We start from the raw sequence: 22,370 nt of genomic DNA, 5'->3' as shown, positions 1-22,370 counted from the left end.
ATCAGAATCTGAGAAATAATTACATTTGAACTTGGTTCAAAATTCTAATTACAGACAATATGCATAGGTTCAATAGTTATAAATCAAGGTCAGAATCTTACTATCATTCATGCGGGTGGGCTTTTCCCATCCCACCGCAGTGAATGGAGATTTGGCTGATTCTTCCACTTTGCTGCAGCAGGAATGAACGGCAGGTAAGACCCCATCCCAAGATTTGAAGGAGGTTTTCTGCTTCTGGTAGAGTGGCGTAATTCTATAGTTTGAGATGCTTCCACAGGTTGACATTAACAGGAGCTGTAAGAATGGGTACCTCTTTTGGCAAAGACAGTCGATTACTATTTGCTTCAATGGAAACAGATCGGTCCCTCCATGTCTATCTGGTATGAAAGGATTCCAGTCTCAAGAGACTAATTCCTAGGATCAACTTGGTCCACTACCAAAGTTTTTCACATATACAGTTTCATCTACCGTAATTTCCATGCTTTACTAGGCGTATCATGGCTTGTTTTCTGATTATCTTGACTGGTCTTTACCCTCCCTAGCAGATTTGGTAACATGAGGCTCAGTCTTGTTCTGAGTTTATGTTTCATTAGCAGTTCTGCTGGTGGAATTCCCATTGTTGCATGAGGAGTGACAAGATAGCTAAGAAGGAAGCTTGAACTTTGGTTTCCAATGATCCTCTGACAGTTTCTTCAGGCCAGCCATGAAAGTCTGGCTGGCTCTCACAGCTAGTTCGTTTGATGCTGGGTGATAAGGCACAGTTCTGATGTGTTCAATATGTTGAGACTGTGAAGGTTTGACATTCAGCATATCTGAATCAATGACTTTGGGTAACCCATGAGTTGAAAAGCATTGGTGTAAGCTTGCGATGTAATCTCCACCCATTTAGAGTGTTTGTCAGTCACAAGCAAAAATATTGTGCCCAGGAATGGGCCAACACAGTCAATATAGATCCATATCCTTGGTTGGCTGGGCCATTCCCAAGGTGCAATGGGGCTCCAGCTGGCAAGTTTTGCTGCAGTTGATACTGTTCACAGTGCTTGACTAGATTTTTAATATCTGCATCAATGTTTCGCCACCACACATAACTTATTGTGAGCATCTTCATCTCAGAGATGCATAGTGAAGTTAGAAGCACTTCTCTGTCTGGTATAGATACTGCTGGATAAAAGCAAATTATTGCAGATGCTGGAATCTGAAACCAAAAGAGAAAAGCTGTAAAATTTCAGCAGGTCCGACAGCATCTGTAAGGAGAGAAAAGAGCTGATGTTTCAAGTCCAGATAACTCTTTGTCAAAGCTTTGACAAAAGGTCATTTGGACTCAAAATATCTGCTCTTTTCTCTCCATACAGATGCTGCCAGACCTGCTGAGATTTTCCAGCATTTTCCCTTTTGGTATAGGAACTACTTTTGCTCCCTAGGGTATGATGCCATCCTGACAACTCAGTGTACTTTTGCGGGTAAAGAATGATTTCATTTCCTCAGAAACTGGCTCATTTACCCATCCAGTAAATATCTTGTCTTTCACTTTGGACAGAAACACATCCCGGTTGGTTCTGTTCCGGATCTGTTTTGCTCGGACTGGTAATGTGTCTAAAAGATGTAATGCCAAGACCATTTCTCAGGGTACAGGGGTACATACAAGGGTAGACGGCTAAGGGCATCCCTATGTGCATCCCAGGTCGGTGTTTGAGAGTATGTTCATAGCTGGACAGCATTAATGGCCATCACTGAATTCTTGCTGAGACTGTCATCACAGTTGGCTAATCAGATTGTTTTCAAATTAATCAGAAAAGTGTGACTAATGCTATTTTGTCGAACATATTACTGACACTCTGATTACGACTTGTAGACTTGGCATGCTACGAGCTGGATACAAGATTTTTAATGACATTGTAGATGTAAACAATGAAGTTTAAATAAAAGTTGAATGTTTAAACACACATGATACTCAGGTGTGGATGCAAGCAAGATCATTCGGCAAAAAGGATAGAACGGAGATCCACAAAGACTTAACAATTGGGCAGAGATGTAACAAGTGAAATTGAATTTTGAAACAACAAAAACTGATAATAAATGAATAAATGTATTTACAAAATAAGGAAGACTTCTAAGGCAAAATATTTTGGTGTAGTAGTTGACCAAACGTTGATACTATAGTTCCAGCGTACGACAGCAGCTGCAACATCAAATAAAATGTTGGAACATGCGGCAAAACAAGTTACTGAAGGAACATAGCCTTAAAAATGACCATTCCAATCTCTCACATGGAGCGATAAGCAAGATTAATTCGAGAGATTTGTCTGTGACAAGTGACAATGCGTTAGCACTCTAAGCAGCCTGATCTAATTAACTGGCTGCCATGTTTTTAAAATGTTCTGCAGACATCGTACAAAGTCAGATAAGTATTCTGACAGCTCCACTGAAGTACAAGACTCAATGTTAACCCGATGTGAATAGGGCAGATATACACCAGCGCAGGTTAGAAGATAAAATAGCCATATTCCCGTTTATGTCCTCCCCGTGTTTGCAAGGTTTTCTCCCACAGTCCAAAGATGTGCAGGTTAGGTGGCTAAGCCTCACTAAATTGCTCCTTAGTGTCCCAAGCTGTATAGGTTAGGAAGATTAACCATGGTAATTGTGTGGAATTTTGGAGATAGGGCCTGGGTAAGATGTTCTGCCGGAGAATTGTACAGACATGATAAGCTCAGTGGCCTGCTTCTGCACATTAGGGATTCAATGATTCTATAATGGACACAAATGAACTGTTTCCCGTTCCAGACGTGGGAAATGATCTTAACCATGGACAGATGATGGAAACATAAACTTAAAGTTTAAAATAACTGTTAAATTGGACGACAGAGGTCATTTCCAGACGGAAAATGTCAAAACGAAAACCCTTTGTGCGGTGGAGCCAAAACAGTCAGCAAAGATTCAGAGGTTTCGAGAACATATAAAAACTGCAGGAGCACAAAGCTGACCTACACTGAATGGGCAATTAAATAAACTGAGTTCAGAAACATCATGACTCAATGTGCAACACTCAGATCTGCCCACGCAGGGAAAAGAACAATGATTTGGACAGGTCTGAGGGTGACCCAAATATTCCATCTGGAGAAGAACCAGATCCATCACCTGAATCCGCTGCTTTTGATGCATTTACTGGATCTTATATAAAATTATGTAAGGAGAAACTAGGTAAGTAAATGAGGGAGAAAGGGAAAGGAATGGAAAGGTACATTGATAAAGTAGACAAAGTAAGGTGGGAGAAAGCTCACACAGAGCATTAACATTGTGGTAGACCTATTGGGCTGCATGTTTTATAAATTCTATATCATTACAAATTCAACTCTAATATGTGGATACTGCACTCTCAGCTACTAGGTTTATAATACATTTTGTAATAATTTTGTGAACCGATGTTCCAGAAAGGTAATTAACTGGATGTCAGTTGACAACTTTAAAAGATAGTTCCGATTAACATTTGCTATCTCCTCCCATCCTGCAAATCTCCTTCACTGCCCCAGCTCCTTGTCACGGTTGGACAGTTTATCCATTGCCATTCCTTCCACACTGCTGTCTGGTAATTTTGCATGGTTGCAACAAAACTCTTGCCATCAGTTACTTTATTGTGAATGAATGCATTGATATCCAAGCATTGACAGAAACATGGCACATGGACAAGGGGTGTATCGGGTCGACAGTTCATTTCCCCTTGTTTAAGCCTCCTTCCGGGCTGTCTGCTCCATCACTTGCCCACCCCAGAGTAAAAAGGTAAGGTTGCCATAGTCCCAGGTGACAACAGGCAGCTCTTCTCTTTGAGGGGGAGAGATCTCTGCTGGTGATTTAACCTGAGGATCAGCACACCTCAGGCAAAGGGCAAGATAGAGAAGTTGAGCCTTCATGAGTAACCTCGGCCTGTATGAGAATTAAACCCACACTCTGCAACACCAACCAGCCATCTAGCCAAGTGAGTTAAACCAAGTCAGTGGACTGTAGTGAAAACCAGCCCTTACTAGCCGGTCATGTTTTAGCCTCTCTATTTGTCTGACACAAGCTTCTCCTTTGAGTAACACTCCTCATTTCAACGCTTCCTTTTTGCTTCAGGATTGTTCCCAAATGCCACGCTGACCTATTCAGCGAGATGGGCTTCATTCTCTTGGCACTTGGGCAATGAAATCCGAATCTGTAATGGTGCTATGGAAGCCAGTTGTCCTCCTCAGTGTTCAAGCTGCGCCTCCAGCTACGACTTGGTACAGCTCATGTCATGTACCATGTCCGCAGGGAGCCCCTGCATCTCCCAGAAGCAACTGAACAAATCCTGTTATGGCATTTTACATTCCTGCCCAAAATGAGGCACCACTCACTCACCACAATCGCATAAATTCTCTTGTCAGTCACCAAGCATTAAGCTATAAAGGAGACCTCCTGTCCCAGCTACCGCCATGAGCAGCATTAGAAAGGTTAGACACACCCATTGGGTAAAATACTTTTAAATAACTTCTGCTTTTGAAAAGTCTCTGGAAGTGCAGCATTGCACTTTTCTCTAGATAGCAAAACAGCTGGGAAATGGAGCAGAAGTTGTGGAAAGAGGAAGTTACAGTTTCTTCCTGCTGCCATTAGACTTTTGAACAGACCTACCTCGCACTAAGTTGGTCTTTCTCAACACCTTAACTATGACGGTAACACTACGTTCTGCATTCTCTTCTTTCCTTCTCTATGTACTGTATGCTTTATCTGTATAGTGCGCAAGAAACAATACTTTTCACTGTATCCCAATACGTGACAATAATAAATCAAATCAAAATCAAAATTGTGCCTGACGCCCCCTACCAACTTAGAGGTGGACAGGAGGTTGACTGGCATACTAACCAATGCATTCAGTGTCTCAGTGTGTCTGTCCATCAGCAATCTTCTGTACGCTGCCCCTTGTCAGCATCCCCTGTAGTAGATCATGCCTGCTATTTCACCCTCCATAAGCCGTTCTTTACCCTTGGACTGGCTGCAACCACCTTGAGCCTGAATGACTCATTATATGCTGATCACAACTCTACACTAGCCTCCAAGGAAGGTGCAGTGTCAATATCCAACCTGGAGGCTGTGTGTCAAATCAAGAGGCCACTTTATTGGTGCTGCGCTGTTTTTCTTTTCCCATTTGAAAGCTGCTGTGGTTGGGAAGGCAGCAGTTCTTGGGTGTTTGAAACCAGAACTGAAACTGGGTGTACAGTGGCACAATGGTCAGCACTGTTGCCTCACAGCGCTAGAGAGCCGGGTCTAATTCCAGGCTCAGGTTACTGTCTATGTGGAGTTTGCACATTCTCCCTATGTCTGTGTGGGTTTCCTGCGGGTGCTTTGGTTTATTCCCACAATCCAAAAGTGTGCAGGTTGGGCAAATTGGCCATGATAAATTGCCCCTTCATGTCCCAAGATGCACAGGTTAGATAGATGGATAATGTGTGGGCGTTACAGGGTTAGGGTAGGGGAGAGGGCTGAATGAGATACTCTGTCAGAGAGTCAGCGCAGACCTAATGGGCCGAATGGTCTCTTCCTGAAGTGGAGGGACTCTATGAATTCTATGAAAACCAGATGGGGAAGGTTGATTGAGGGAAGGCAAGTTGTGAAGATGAATGCATTGACCTTGACCTTCTGTGAGAAGTCCCTGGACTTCCTGTAGTAGTGCAGCCAGCTTCTTGGAGCCAAATACTGGGAATTGACCTGCCTAGCTACCCCATTGCCTTATGAGAATGTCTCCTGGTTTTCTTGGATCCTTGATACCTCTCCTCCTGCCACCTTCACCACTAAGGCCTCTAGTGCTGGATTGGTGACTCTGGAAGTTTCTCCCTGTCCTGATGCTCCAGTTTCCTCGTTCACAATTACATTCAGCAGCTTCCTGTATTTCAGCGCAGCTTCCCTTTAAGAGGGAAGATGTCTTTAAGAACAGAAAGATGGCTGCACAAGATGTTAGGACATCCTGCTGAGCACACCCCCAAACTGTGATGAGGTAGCAGCGTGAAATGTTCATGCCACCTACCTTTTACTTAATGGGTGTTACAAACCATGCTTCCTGTGTGCCAAAAAGTGTGTGGACTTTTAGTCTCTGCCCTGATCATCACATCATTCTTGGCAACTTCAACCTATTATCGGAGTCATCCAATCTAATTTATTTGTCCTCTTCCCATACTCAATCTTATAATTCACACAACTTCCTCACTGCTCACCTTGTCTGCTGTCTCATTCGTAACAATCTCCCTCCCTCTACCGACACCACACTTATCCTACATAGTGGAAACAAAGTCTCCACAAGCTCCTTTTCAATCTCAATCAATCTCAACTCTCCCCCATTCAGTACCCCAAAGAGTCTTTGATGTTCTTATTTTTTTCCAATCACAACCATCTCTTGTTCCTGCCATTTCCCTTGACGCTCCCCATCATTCTTCTCTTAATTCAGAAGTCCTTAATCATGAGTACACCCAGTGTGGTCAACCATCGACTGGTTGGCCTCAACCTTGCCAAATGTTACTGTTACCCTTATTTTACAGCTAACAATGTCTACAGGATAATCCAGGATGGTGAGATTGATCTGAGGTCCTGTTCCCAATAGTCTTGGCTCCCAATGTCTGCCTGGCGAGATCATCTGGAAGCTTGAGTCATCTCCATTCTGCACCTGTGACACCTATCTCTATGCCTCCACTATACCCTCACAAACACCTCCTATGTGACATCAGGTTCTAAACAACAGTTTAAACTGGAAAGACCAAAGGCTTCATTTATTGCCCGTATCATGAACTGCTCCTTTCCTCCCTTCTCCCCCGTCGCTCACGTAGACTGAGCCAAAACTGTCTGAAACCCAGAGTGGACCCCACATCTTAGCTATCACTACGACCAGGCTTTTTCCCCTACATAGCATTGCTTACTTGCGCAATATTGACTATCTCGGCCCTCCTGCCACTGAAAAGCTGGCACATGCCTTTATCAGGCTTTGATTCAATGAAGTTGATTTTCAAATTTTATCATGCCCATAAGCTGTGTTCAAAGCACTGACAGGCAAAAGTAGATTTTCATTTTTCAGCAGGTGGAAATTTTGCTGGCACCTCACAATTCTTTTCCAAATCATGCAAAAAAAAACCCTGTTCCTTACTTACAGAAAAGAACTGTGGAAATTTGATTTTTCTTTGATAACAGTCCTTTGGTTTTCAGCCTCTTCTCCTCTGTCTGCAGCTACGCAGTGTAGAAAATGTACAGGAGGCTCGTGGGGGTAAATTTTCCAGTCCTGCCCACCGAAGAATTTGTTGCTGGTGAGAATGAAAATTTGACAGACCATTTAAAGGTCCGTTGATCTTGGGTGGGAACTTCCGGTCTCGGGGCAGGCACGACTGGCAAATCCTGCCCATCATGTCTTTTCCATCCGAGGATTAACAAACCTTTTTTCATTCATTCATAGGAGATGGGTGTCGCTGGCTGGCCAGCATCTATCGCTCATCCCTAGTTTGCCCAAGGGCAGTTGAGAGTCAACCACATTGCTTTGGCTCTGGAGTCACATTTAGGCCAAACCAGGTAAGGATGGCACATTTCCTTCCCTAAAGAACATTAATGAACCACATGGGTTTTTCCAACAATCATTTCATGGGGATCAGTAGATTCTTAATTCCAGATATTTTTTATTGAATTCAAATTCCACCATCTGCCATGGTGGGCTTCGAACCCGGGTCCCCAGAACATTAGCTGAGTTTCTGGATTAATAGTGTAACAATAATACCACTAGACCATTGCCTTCTCTTTAATAATCCTGCCTTTCAGCTCCTGGAAGCCTTGTAGCTTACATTTTTGCGTCACAGTTGTAGTTGTACAGAGAGACGTATATTTCATACAGGACAGACAAATAAACTTCTTTGCGTAGATCTTTAAATATTAATTCTGTCTTCTCCTCTGGCATGTGCAACAATCTGAGGTTATGGATCAAACTTGGGTAATATATTACCTAGCTGATGGCAGTGGAAGTGCATTTCCAACTTATTTTCAAATGAAATGAGAATTTCTGTCTACTGAGTTCCGGATCCCATCCCACCTTCTACGCATTGTACATTGAACCTACATCCTCTAGTTATTGGCCATTGCTGAGGCAACTAGGTTCCTTTCAAATATCTCTGTTTGGACCCAAGATAATTTTACAGACATCAATTAAAACTCCCCTCAGCTTTCTTTGTTCCTAAGAAAGCAATTTGAATCTATCAAAGCTTTCCTCACAGTTAAGATTCTCCTTTTCTGGCAACATCCTCATTAATTCCCTCTGCACCCTCTCCAGTTGCAATCACATCCTTTCTGTAATGCCATGATGCAAACTGTATGCCGTACCCTATCTGTAGCCTAACTAGAGTTTGATCCAATTCTAGCATAACCTTCTACTTCTGTCTTCACTAATGTAAAGTACCCCTCTTCACTACATAATCTACTTTTCTTGCTATCTTCAGGAATCTGTGGACATATACTCCAAGGTATCTGTGGATTTCTCGGTACTCTATCATTTTTTTGTGTATCCCCTTGTATTTTCCAAACCTTGCACTTTATCAGACTGAATTCCATTTGCCACTTTTCTACTCACCTAACTGGTAAATTGATATCTTCAAAGGAGGTGGCGGCCTAATGGTATTATCACTAGACTATTAATCTAGGTATTCAGCTAATATTCTGGGGACCCAGGTTCAAATCCTGCTGCAGCAGATGATGAAATTTGAATTCAATAAAAAATATTTGGAATTAGGAATCTACTGATGACCATGAAGCCATTGCCAATTATCATAAAAAACACATAGGTTCACTAACTTCCTGTAGGAAAGAAAATCCACCGTCCTTACTCGGTTTGGCCTACATGTGACTCCAGAGCCAAAACAATGCGATTGACTCTCAACTACCCTCCTAGGGCAACGAGGATAGGCAATAAATGCTGGCCAGCCAGCGATGTCCACGTCCCACGAATGAATAAAATAAAGTCTGCTTTCCTTCCTCACTTTCAACCTTCACAGTCAATGTGTGAATCATATGCAAACATCTCAATCATAACCCCTGCATTTGAGTCTAAATAATTGATATATGTCACAATCAGCAAGGCACTTTGTACTGAGCCTCTTGAAACCACGCTGGAAGCAGCCCTCCAGGCACAAAGACACCCGTTAATCATTACCTTTTGCTTCTCGACACTGAGCCAATTTTGGTTCCAACTTGCCACTTTCCTTTGGATCCCATGGGCTTTTACTTTTCTAATCAGTCAAATCCTTATGCAAATCTATACAGAATATATCAAATGTGTTATCCTCATCAACGCTTCTTCTTAATCCCTTAAAATATTTAATCAGTTTGCTCAGACATTTCCTTCAACAAATCCATTCTGATAACCCTTGATCAACCTGAGCCTTTCTAAATTATGTTTTGCATGTCCTTCAGAATTTTTTCCAATAATTCGCCCACCGCCAAAGTTTTTGTAAATTTCTTTCATGGGGTATAGGTGTTACTGGCAATGCCAGCATTTGTTGCCCATCCCTAATTACCCTTGAAGTGAGTGACCTGCACGGCCATTTCAGAGTCAACCACATTGCTGTAGGTCTGAAGTCACATTGTAGGCCAAACCAGATAAGCATGCCAGATTTCCTTCTCTAAAGGTCATTAGTGAGCCAGAGGGACCTTTACAACAATCGATGATAGGTTCATGGTCACCATTACTGAGGCTAACTTTCAATTCCAGATTTATTAATTGAATTTAGATTCCAGTAGCTGCCATAATGAAATGTGAACCCATGTCCCCAAAGCAATATCTTGAGCCACTAGATTACAAGTTCAGAGACATTACCATTATGCCACCACCTCCCTTTTTAAGCAATGGTACGATGTTGACAGTCCATCAGTCCTCCAGCCTCGATCTGAAGAGAATTGAAAAATTATGTACAGAGCTATTCCCTCTCTTGCTTCTGTCAGCAGCCTGAGGTACACTTTATCCAACCTTGGCAATGTTCCTACTTTCGCAGATGCTAAACCCATTAATATTTCCTCTCTCACTATGTTTATCAAATATTTCACACCACTCCTCCTCTGCATCGTCCCCCGCTGTTGTGAAGACAGATGCAGAGTATTCATTAAGAACATTTCCAATTCCACCTCCACACTCAGATTCCATCTTTTGGTCTCTAATACATCTTATTCTCTCCTCTTTCTTCTTTCCTCTTAGTCATTGGCTGCATGGGAACAGCTTAGCAATGAACTTCCCTCCACTTTTGCCTCTCTTTTCTGGTGGGGCAAGAGTGGGGTAAGTGCTCAGCCATTTGACCCAATGTTGTAGCCAAGACCAGTGCCATGCATGAATGTTTTAGTGGGACACGGTATAACATTACCTTTTTAAATTTAATCCTACCCTATTAGTCACTAGAAAGTGTGTCTTGCATTTCGCCTCCAACAAAATTAAGGTTCATTTAAAAACAGATCTCATAGGCAATTCATTAATGTTAAATCTAATAACTTCTATTAAGTAGTGTAATCTCATTAATTTTATTTCAAATTAGGACCTTATTTCTCAATACAGAGACAATGGGTGGAATTTTCACATCACGCCTGCCTTGGGAATCGTAGCAGGTGGGACAGATAATCTTGTGGATTTTCTAAAGATCCATTGTCCTCGGTGAGAATTTCCACTCCTGGGGCGCACGTGACTGGAAAATCCCACCTATTGATTTCGTTTATCTCTTTGTTTCATTCAATATATTTTTAATATAAATACAAATACCATTTTCAAATTTAATTTGTTATTATTTTGCTCTTTGCCCTGTTGCATTGAAACACTCATACTCCCCATGTGGAAGCAGAGAGATCAGAGTGGGTTATGTATCTTGGCTGATTGCACCAGGACTCAGTAACCATTAGAAGGTTGGGCATAGAGCAGCATAGTCTCCTGATGGAACAACCTGAATGTTTCCTTGCTCTACATTAACTTAAATGGGCATAAATTTAGGCAATCTGATACACTCCTCCCCACCCAGTTTTTCATTATGTGCTCGGTTAAGTGATCAGAGAGGTTCAGAAACAGAGATGTGTGCCTGAGGCAGCACAGTGGCACAGTGGTTAGCACTGCTGCCTCTCAGTGCCAGGTACCTGGGCTTGATTCCTGCCTTGGGTCACTGTCTGTGCGTAGTCTACACTCTCTCCCCATGTATGTGTGGATTTCTTCCAGGTACTCCCACAAGATCATTAGTTAGGTGCATTGGCCATACCAAATTCTCCTTCAGTCAACCCGAACAGGCACTGGAGTGTGGCGACGAGGGGATTTTCACTGTAGCTCATGGTAGTGTTAATGTAAGGCTATTTGTGACAAAAATACTTCAACTTAAATGTGTGCACTTACACTTGAGCACTTTGAGGTAACTCGAGAAGTCGGAAAAATGTGTGAAGTATTGCCAGCTTTTTAAAAGATTTAGTCTCCTGATGAATTACGTTAGAATGATAATTTGGGTGAGGATTAAGTCCATAAACCAGGTTGGCTTCCTGTTCTACATTAAAGCCTGATGATGTGAGACTGAAGCAAAAACAGCTGCATTTCAATTCAATCGTAAGAGTTTGATGTACTCAGGAATCAGTGCAGCAAAATTGGTAAAACACGGGCTTGCTATGAGATTTCCCGTGGGACCAATTGTTAATCTCAAAGCGCTGCTTTGGCAATACTGAGCATTTCTTTACCAAGAGGAAGGAACTATCAAAGGGCCCATCACACTGGGACTCCCTCAAAGTACCTCCTGTTATACAGCTGCATTAACGGTGGCTTAAATGGGCTCCTAATTCCTCCAGCTTTGCAAATGTTGATTCTAATTTTGAGACCAACCATCATGTTTATGGGCAATATATTTTCATAAAATGCTCATTATTAAACTGTTAAATGTTCTTATTGCAGTCAATTTGTTTTAATTTGAGAATTTCTTATGCCTTCATGGAAAGGAATCAGGACTGAAGGGAACTAAATGGTAAAATTAGACTATAGTTTAAGCTGTTGGACCAGCGAGGCTAACCAATGGATTGCTCCTCCCTGCAGGCTGTAATGAGCTTGACAAGCTCAATCCAACTTCTGACATTTCCAAACAGAGAGGGGTCCATTTAGGCTTCTCTTAGCAGCTGTGTACAAGGTGGCCTTGCCAGAGGTTTGGGAATGGTTTGCTGTTCTCTCTGCATAGGTGAGATGTTTGTTATCTAGAAAGGGGAAAGCAGGGTCAGGAAAGAAAAAAGACATAAAAAGAAATCAAGATAAATTGGAGGCATTTCACTCATAGCATCCCCACCGTGCAGAAGGAGGCCATTCAGCCCATCAAGTTTGCACCAACCACAATCCCACCCAGGGCCCATCCCCATAACCCTTCTTATTTACCCTACTAGCCCCCTGACACTAAGGGGCAATTTAGTACGGTCAATCCACCTAATCCGCACATCTTTGAGTTGTGGGAGGAAACTGGAGCACCCGGAGGAAACCCACACAGACATGGGGAGAACATGCAAACTCCACACAGACACTGACCCAAGTCAGGAATTGAACCCAGGTCCCTGGCACTGTGAGGTAGTAGTGCTAACCATTGTACCACTGTGCCACCCAGAGTCGTTACCTGTGCATTTGTATATATCTCCTGTGGAACTGTGGAAGCCAAATGTTACAGTCACCCTTGGAATTTCCCTTTTGATCAATGTAACCAATGAATACATAACTGGTAGATCATTGACCAATTCGACTGCTCAAAGATCAGTGGCTCAAGAGTCCTCTTACGAAATGTGCTGACCAAACTGAACAGATCACATTGCCCCTTTGATGACACTGCACAAATGAAGCAATTTCCTATTTCCTGTATAGTTTATATTTTGTAATGGTATGTTACTGCAGATTATGATTCTTGAAAATTACCTGCAAATGGTTTAATTGTTTGGATTTAATAATGATTAAATCAGCCTTGCATTTCAGCTGCATTCTCAGTCTCTCAAAACTAACATTTTCTGTTTGTGAACATTTTCCATTTATTAAATAAATAAGACAAGGTTAAGGGTGTGATGAAATAGAAAGTTGACATTAAATGAAAGTAAGATTGATTAATGTGCTGAAATATGCTAGATGGTGAAAAATGAGCATATTCATTTCAGTATGCTCACTACACTCCCCACCATCAAATCTCCACTTTTTCAATATATTTGCGGATGAAATATTATTGACACGTCTGTCCTTTAATGGGTTCAGGTTAACATTTAACTTCTGTGAAATTTTTGAAAGATAAATTTCAGTTTTAACATCCTGGCATTTCCTGAGATTGACTTTATTCCAGGAATGATGGCGAAAGGATATGTTTGAACTGGAGTGTTTGATAAGTCTGAGAACTCTCATGTTCTGTAGAATAGATGCACATCTCAGTTTATGTAGAACTTACAGTACAGAAAAAGGTCACATGGCCCCACTGGCATGAACCACTTCTTGCCACTATTCCTCTAACCCGATCAGCATAACTTTCACCAATGTCTCCCTCATTTAGTTATCTACCTTTGCGTTAAATGCTGTTAGCCTCAACTACTGCTTCTGGTAACATGTTCCACTATCTTATCGCTCTCTGGACAAGGATATTTGATGGTATCATTTCAGACCTGTGTCATTTCTGGCATCAATTCCAGAAAAAGTTTGTGCTCTGTTGGCTCTTTTGAAACGAGGTTCTACTTTGCTCCAACTGGATAAAAACAAGTTACCGTGGATGCTGGAGTTTGAAACCAAAAGAGAAAATGCTGGAAAATCTCAGCAGGTCTGGCAGCATCTGTAAAGAGAGAAAAGAGCTGATGTTTTGAGTCCAGATGACTCTTTATCAATGCTTTGACAAAGGAACATCTGGACCTGAAAAGTGAGTTCTTTTCTCTCCATACAGTTGCTGGCAGACCTGCTGAGATTTTCCAGCGTTTTCTCTTTTGGTTTCTATTTCGTTCCAACCAGATAATGTTCTCTCCTCTCTCCCTGCACATGTTAACTTGTCTCTGGCACCATTAGCATACTTTAATTGGCTGTTGCCTCTGGTACCAGTCTTACTACACTCCTTGCAAGTGGCCCTCACAATGGACCGAAAGTGGCCTCACTGTCACTTTAGGTGATCTCAGCCCAGTTTCCAATGGATATCATAACACCCTCCCATCATGTGATTGATACTAAATTGGCAAACTCACAGGCTGTGCCAGCATGTATTGCCCATCCCTGAATGCCCTTGAGAAGGTGGTGGTGAGCTGCCTTCTTCAATCTTTGCGGCCCATGGGGTGTAAGTCTGTTATGGAGGGAATTCCAGGATTTCAACCCAGCAACAGTGAAGGAGCAGTGATATGTTTCCAAGTCAGGATGGTGAGTGGTTTGGACGGAACTTCCAGGTGGTGGTGTTCCCAGGTATCCACTGCCTATATCCTTTTGGAGGGTAGTGTAGGTGGGTTTGGAAGGTGCTGCCTAAGGAGCCTTGATGAGTTCCTGCAGTGCATCTTGTAGATACCAGGATAAGAACAGAAAATTCAGACAATACTCAGCAGGTCAGGCAGCATGTGTGGGGAGAGAAGCAACTAGTTAAAAGTTTCAGAAATAAAAACAGAAAATGCTGGAAAATCTCAGCAGGGCTGACAACATCTGGAGAAAGAGAATAGAGACAATGTTTCAAGTCTGGAAGACTCTCCATCAGTTTCAAACTTAAGGTTTGTCTCCCGTAGTTACATGTGCCTGACCTGTGAATGTTTCATGTTAACGTGAAATATAAAATGGGAAATATTCCTCTGGGTAGGTCCAACAATCTTCATTTTGATATGGAATGGAAGCTTGTTAATTTCAACAGGCCTGTGCCAACTTCAGTGAGAAACAGATGGAACCCCCTGAGAAAATGGCACAAATGGACATGTTCAGACATTTATTCAGATTTGTCCATCAAACTTACACCAGGAGATTTGGTTAAAGCCCCACAGAAATTCAAAAATGTAATTTCTCCTTAAAAAAAGTAAGGGAACCAATTTATTTGATTGGCTGTATTCCTCAAGTAGGTAGAAGACTGCAAAATGTTTATAATTGTAAACACCATCGCATTGGAAATCAGATTTGCATGGGATGAGCCCTAATTTGGATTAAAGATAGCATGGTAGAATTATTGAAGGTTTATGACACAGAAGGAGATGACTTGGCCCATCATGGAAAACAAACCCACCCCCAGTTTAACCCCACATTCCAGAATTTGGTCCATAGCCCTGCTGGTTAAGGAACTTGGGGTGCAGGTGCAGACATTTTTTAAATGAGTCGAGAGTTTCTGTCTCTCCAACCCTTCCAGGCAGTGAGTTTAAGACCCCACAATTCCCTGGGTGAAACAAGTTTTTCTTTATCTCTCCTCTAAACCTTCCACCAATCATTTTAAGTCTATGCTCACTTGTCACTGACCTCTCCTCTAAAGTAAGTAGGCCCTTCCCATCCACTGCATCCAGGCCCCTCACAATTTTATACATGTCAATCAAATCAGCCCTATCTCAGCTTCATCTATTCCGAGGAGAACAACTCCAACCTATCCAACCTCTCCTCATAGCTGCAATTTTTTAGTCCCAGCAACATCCTCGTAAATCTCTTCTGTACCTAATGCAATTGCGTAATTTCTGTATTGAAGTGCCCAGAACTGTGCACAGTACTCATGTTGTGGCCTAACTAGTGTTTTATAGTGGGTCAGATTCTCCAACCTCACCCACATCTGGGATTCTCCAATCCCACTTCAGTGAATGGAGATTTGGCTGAGTGCCAAACTGTCTTTTCTCACTGGTGACATGGTAGCACAGTGGTTAGCATTGCTGCTTCACAGCTCCAGGGTCCTGGGTTCAAGTCCTGGCTCGATCACTGTCTGTGTGGAGTTTGCACGTTCTCCTCGTGTCTGCGTGGGTTTCCTCCGGGTACTCTGGTTTCCTCCCACAGTCCAAAAATGTGCAGGTTAGGTTGATTGGCCATGCTAAGAAATTGCCCCTTAGTGTCCAGGGATGCGTAGGTTAGAGGGGTATAATATGTAGGGATATGGAGGTAGGGCCTGGGTGGGATTGTGGTTGGTACAGACTCGATGGGCCGAAGGGCCTCTTTCTGCACTGTAGGGTTCTATGAATGGCTGGAGAATTCTGGCTGTAGTTCCAGCTTAACCTCCTGCTCTTATAATCTGCAGCTTGGCTAGTAAATGAAAGGATTCAGTGTACATTCTCAACCACACTATCAACCTATCCTGCTATCTTAGTAATCAGAGTTCTCCAGCCATTCATGCCACCTCGCCTGCTAGTGAGAAAGGAGAGTTTGGCACTCAGCCAAATCTCCATTCACTGAAGTGGGATTGGAGAATCCCAGATGCGGATGAGGTTGGAGAATCCAACCCACTATAAAACGCTAGTTAGGCCACAACATGAGTACTGTGGACATCCCCTCCAAAGACCCTCATTTCTTCCACACCTCTTAGTATCATCCCATTCATTGTGTATTCCTTTGCCGTATTTGACATCCCCAAAAGCCCTCCTTGATACTTCCTCAAAAAAATTAGTCAGACATGACTTTCCCTGGTGACTGTCCTGATTAATCTGTACCTTTCTAAGTGACAGCGTATTCTGTCGCTCATGATTGATTCCAATAATTTGCACCCAGCTGAGGTCAGATTTACTAGCCTGCAATTTTTCAGTCTATCCCTCGCTCCCTTTTTAAACAAAGGTACAGCATTAGCAGACATCCAATCCCCCGGCAACTCAACTGTATCCAGTAAGGATTGGAAAATGATGGTCAGAACCCCACTGCAATTTCCTCTCTGATTTCTTTTAATATCTGGGGTGCATTTCATCCGTCCCTGATGGTTTATCCACTTTCAAGGATGCTAATCTCCTTAATACTTCCTCTCTCCTTTTATCACATCCAGTACACCACACCCCTCAGTGGGGTTAATTCCACAATCTCACACAATCAGTGGTGACAATATGAATAAGGGAATCATGATTGGCGATAGGTTTGTGACTCAGTAGATTTTCCAGCCCAAACTAACTGACCACATAGCTTCCCGCTGGGGGCACTAAATTCGCCCTAAACTGACTTTTATGCTTGGGCGAGACTCCTAAAATCCCACCTAAGATTTCATTCTGTGAGCTGCGCCCACCCCAATTCCAGAGCAAGCGTGGCGGTAAAATTCCAGCATCGAAATTTACTTATTAGTGTCACAAGTAGGCATACATTAACACAGCGATGAAGTTGCTGTGAAAATCCCCCAGTTGCCACATTCTGGTGCCTATTCAGGTACATTGAGGGAGAATTTAGTACGGCCAGTGCACCAAACCAGCACATCTTTTGAACTGTGAAAGGAAGCCTGAGCACCTGGAGGAAACCCACGCAGAGATATGGAGAATGTGTAGATTCCGTACAGACAGCGACCAAAGCTGGGAATCGAATCCGGGCCCCTCGCGCCGTGTGGCCATCATGACCTCCTGGCCAGCAGGAAATGCCTTTCAGCAGCAATGCATCCAAACAGCCGGCAATCATCTCAGTCACAATGGCAAAGGATGGATTTTTATAATCTTTATTTGCAAGGCATTCTTGTGACCTTTTGTTTGGTTGCATTTCAACTTCAACTGAAACACAGCGAATAAATCAAAGCAGAACATGCAAGCTTTACCTCACCTCGATCTCTCTGTCTTTTGCCTGAATTACAACTAATAAGCTCATTATAATACACATTTTTGATCAATGTGTAATGGTTTTAGTTTCCCTTTGACTCAAAAAGTCATCAAATTGGAAATGTACTTTGGCAGACAGTCCTCTCACTATTTCAGCTTCTCAACTACACTATAACTGCAAATTTTGCAAAACAACATTTTCCTTCTGATCTCACTGGTCGTCTTAAGCTTTGTGTGTAACATTTCTTTAAATTGGCATGATTTTTTTTCTTATATGCTTTTCACTAGCATTGCTTAGCTGCTGAAGAAACTCTGCCAATAAGAAGAAAGCCCTGTTTTCCCTGACAAGTGAGAATCTGCTAGCTCCAATGCCTGCAGTGTAATCGTGCCCTGGAAAGAGTTCCATTTCCTTTGAAATTCCAATCATTGCTCCAAGGCACAGTTTGCCATGATTTACAGGTGTTGGCACTGTCAAAGTTTCTTTTATAGTCAAGCGTCTGTAATGTCCATTCCCCCGACAAAGCTGAGTCCATGTTTTATTGTCACACCTTAACAGTCAGGAGCACCCGTCCTTTTGCATCAGTGGTCTCCCTATAGAGTGTTGCAAACTGAGCCTGTTCACCAAACCAAAGGCTTAAGTACAAAGCCAAAGGTATTAAGTGAAAACCTCCAATTTTTCTGATTTCTCAGGCTGCCATTTTTGCCCCGGTGCCTTTAGGGAAAGGGCCCAGATGGCTTCCTCAATCAGTTGTCACCTCATTAAATGAGACAAACTATGGTCCTCTGACATACATAGGATTGCAAATTTCAAGGCGCAAATGGGCGGATCATCACAAACTGTGCCAGTGCTTCTCCTGAGCCCAGTGAAAAGAACAGGCTGTTGTCAGCCCCATGCATGCTCCTCCTCTCCCCTCCCCTGGCCTCTCCTGCACTAGAATTGTTTGCTGACCTCCCTTCCCCTCCCCCCTCTCCCTCCAGGAAAGACTACCGACCTGTTAGCCTGAAAGATGAACTGTTTTCCATCCTCCCAGAATGGACAAACCACATTGGTGTATTTGTTTCATAACTGTAGCTCATGCGGCAAAATGAAAATGAACTGCTAGTCATTTCTACAGACAGGCAGTGGGTGCACTCAAACCTGAGCCCACCTATTTCCCGCTGAGTTACAGACAGCTCAAGAGGCGAGAATTATTTCATACAGTCTGTAACAAGACAAGCAATAGCTCGTGCACAATAAGCCAACAGCATTGAGTGTATGATGCACACACTCTATCCATTCACAGGCCCACTCGACAATTGAACCAGATGTGTTTTGAGCGGTAATGGTTGAGGAACATCTGGATTTTTAACCTCTGGCCACCCATATTTCAGGCAAGAAGTAGGAGAGCAGCAGTTGAAAGCCACACCTCTTGTACCTTGGAAGTAAGAAGCTATCAAAGATTGCTCTAAGACGGACGTCAGCCGGGAAGCAAAAGTGGACAGGCCAAGAAACAACATGGTGTAGACTGTGGTGAACTGGAAGAGATGAGGCAAGGCACAAGCCATAGCATAAGACAGGGCCTCAATAGAGGAACATTGTTGCAGCCCCCAGGACAAGGAAGATAACTAACTTAGAATTGTCACCATGCAGTCAAAATTTAGTCCTTGGAGGGCAGGCACATTCAATTTTTAGAGAGTGAAGCAATCAGAAGAAAATAGCTTTTTCAGAATTGCTCCTGTTTGCTGAATGATAACCTTTGCATATATTTGTGCAATGCTCTGCCTTTACTAAGTAACACTGAACAAGAACTTATCTAGACTTGGGACTTCTTGTGCATTTACAAATCAATTTTGTTTAGATTAAGCCCCTCCCAGATCAAGAAAAGTTTCATTTAGAGACATGATTGTTCTGTTTATCGTACCCACAGGAGGAAGCAACAGGCTGAACTTTTAATAAATGTTACATATGGTTCACTTCTATAGAAACTAATTCCCAGTCCATGTGGTATTATTTGGAAATGATTCTACACAAATTCTGTGCAAAAAAGCAAAAGGGTTGAGGCCCAGAATAAAGCCCAGGTTTATATAGATTTCACTGCTTGAAATGTAGTATTTTGTAACTTCCCATGTGCACGTACATGCAATTTATAAGAACCCATGAGTTTGCACAACTATGCAGGGTATGTAAATATCTACATTAATATGCCTTTCTGTCTCTGCCCCAGTTAAGTCTAGAACTGGAAGACTCATAGAGAGCCTTGTCACCCCACAGCTAGTTGAGGATCTTACAGAACAATTTATACCCATTTAAAGGCTTCATCCCACTGCTGCTGGTATTCACCCAGTGGAGGGTGGGGACTTGCCATGCAGATAGTTTTTGTTGTTTGTAGGTTCCAGCTGTTGGGGTCAGGTGGTCCGCTTCATCCCTTATCAAGGGACCAGACATAGAGAGGGGTAAGTGCCTCCTTCATGCCCTCGCTGTCCAGTGCCTTCCCTCCCAACTCCCATCCTGCCATCACTTACTTGTGGCCTGGGTCTCTCCGTGGGCCTGGGCCTGGGTTGGATGCATTACTGGCAGTTGATGCCACTCCCTTGGTGGTGATGCCAAACAATGCGCAGCTGCCAGTCTTTGATTGGCTAGCAGCTCTTAGGGATGCCGGACTTCTTGATCATGCGGAAAGCCCAACATTGCCTGGTTACATGACAGAGAGGCACTTTGTGAAGGAATCTAGCTATAAATACAGAGTTAAAAGATCAAAATAGGAAGTCTCCTGTGAAGTAAAGATTAAAAATTAAAAGTAGAATTCATCCACTGGAAAAAGATTTAAATGTTTATAATCATACCTGGGCATTATTGTATGTTATTAGAAACAACAACAACATGTAGCATAGAATATGGTTCTCTAACACAAGGCAGTTCTGAAAAAATAACAGGAACTGATCTTTGCATCACCTGACAAGGCTTTGATAAATTATAAGATACCACAGTCTGACAACAGGTAACTTTAAGGATGACCCTAAATAACTTTCCGACTCAATCCTGGAAACTGAGTGCATTGCCATGATAATGCACATTTCAGTAACCTTTTTGCTTGAAAGATCTTGTTAACTTAACATGCTTCATGCTGGTTCAGTTCTTTTGTGGCGTACATATTCGAACCACACAGTATGATTTTTAGATCCACTGAGTTCACTCCAGTGTCTCTCAAGTGAAGGCATAGTTTCTGTGATGTAGTAATGAAAGTCTTCCCATTAATCGGGATGGAGTTACCTTGCTAAACCCAGTAGCTTTCCACTTGGGGATTTATAATAAATACTACTTGAAATATTGATGGATCTCTTAAATATAACTCTGTAACATTAATAAGACTTGAATTCTCTAATGTTCCTAGAACTATCAATTTTGCAATTGCCATCAAAAGTGAATTGTATGTTTGGTTGGAATCATAGAATCCTACAGTACAGAAAGAAGTCATTCTGCCCATCGAGCCTGCACTGACTACAATCCCACTCAGGCCCTATCGCCATAACCCCATGCATTTACCCTAGTCCCACTGACACTAAGGGACAATTTAGCATGGCCAATCTACCTAACCTGCACATCTTTGGACTGTGAGAGGAAATCGGAACACCTGGAGGGAACCCATGTAGACATGGGGAGAATGTGCAAAACTCCACACAGAGCTGAGGCTGATATTGAACTTGTGTCCCTTGTGCCATGAGGCGGCAGTGTTAACCACTGTGCCACCGTGGCACACTTTAATAAATTTTCATGTTATTCAGAAAATATATTGTCCCATATAGTTTACTGTATCCAAACTTGAAAACCCATCTCTGTGCACTCTACAGTGAAGAGATACGTTGCTGAAGAGAGAAGCCCAGAGCCTTATTATGTCTGGGTTATAATCTATCTAAAATGTGTTAGGGAGGTTATATGGAAGATGATAATATTTTCTGGTGTTTCTTTTCCTTTGGGAAGAGTAAGATCAGTTCATCAGTGGCATTTAAGTGTCCGTAAGGTATGTGTTAACCTTAAATGAGAGCAGTCATGTCTGATCTGGAAGAGTCCCAAAAAGCAGGTAATGATTATAATCCACTTCAATTTATTTCCCTAGGCTTTTCCAAAAGGAGGTGATGTGTGTCTTGCTGGCTCTCCAGCTGATGTGTAAGACCTTTGTACCTGACCCCAAATGTTTCCCACAGTGATGAAAGTTTTTCCTCTAACCCACAGAGAAAGCACGTAACTGCTGCTGGTCATCATTTCTTAACACCACAATAAATTTCAGAAATTTGTCATATGAAGAACAAAATACAGTATGCCAATACTATTACATGTGTAATATAGACTTGTGACATTTATCAGTGCCTCTATTATAATTTAGTCTGAGAACAGAAATTGCTCAACATTTCCTTAACTAAACCACAAGATACTTGAAGCCGGCTTTGACACATTCTGGTCCACCACTCACAACAACACTGCCAGCTTGGTGTGGTCCTGTTGCTAAGCTACTGACCAGCCCTCAAGCATATCAGGTAAGAATGTTATTCCCTCCTCCTGGATTTGGTGGTCAGAATTATCGATTTTATTATTGAAGTTTAAAATGTAAAGATGTGCAAGACATCTCTCTATCTGCTGCTGCTATAATCATTTCTGGCAATGGTAGTGACGGTTGCCAAGGCACAAGTCATTTTCTATCATTTTGCTGCGATTC

The 22,370-nt window shown here is 42.5% G+C and overlaps 1 protein-coding gene across 1 annotated transcript in view; it reads left to right on the top strand.

Annotated features, from left to right (window-relative positions):
• LOC145341104 (sodium/hydrogen exchanger 9-like) overlaps nucleotides 1-22,370 on the top strand; it is a 384,640-nt gene that overhangs the window by 352,522 nt on the left and 9,748 nt on the right. The window contains exon 15 of the mRNA XM_080185958.1: nucleotides 22,086-22,191. Within this exon, the coding sequence (XP_080042084.1) occupies nucleotides 22,086-22,191 (106 nt within the window). The remainder of the gene's footprint in view (nucleotides 1-22,085; nucleotides 22,192-22,370) is intronic.

Source organism: Carcharhinus amblyrhynchos, chromosome 3, assembly GCF_965287045.1.
Source record: "Carcharhinus amblyrhynchos chromosome 3, sCarAmb.v2.hapA, whole genome shotgun sequence".
Classification (NCBI taxonomy): domain Eukaryota; kingdom Metazoa; phylum Chordata; class Chondrichthyes; order Carcharhiniformes; family Carcharhinidae; genus Carcharhinus; species Carcharhinus amblyrhynchos.
This window is presented reverse-complemented; position numbering and strand designations above follow the sequence as displayed.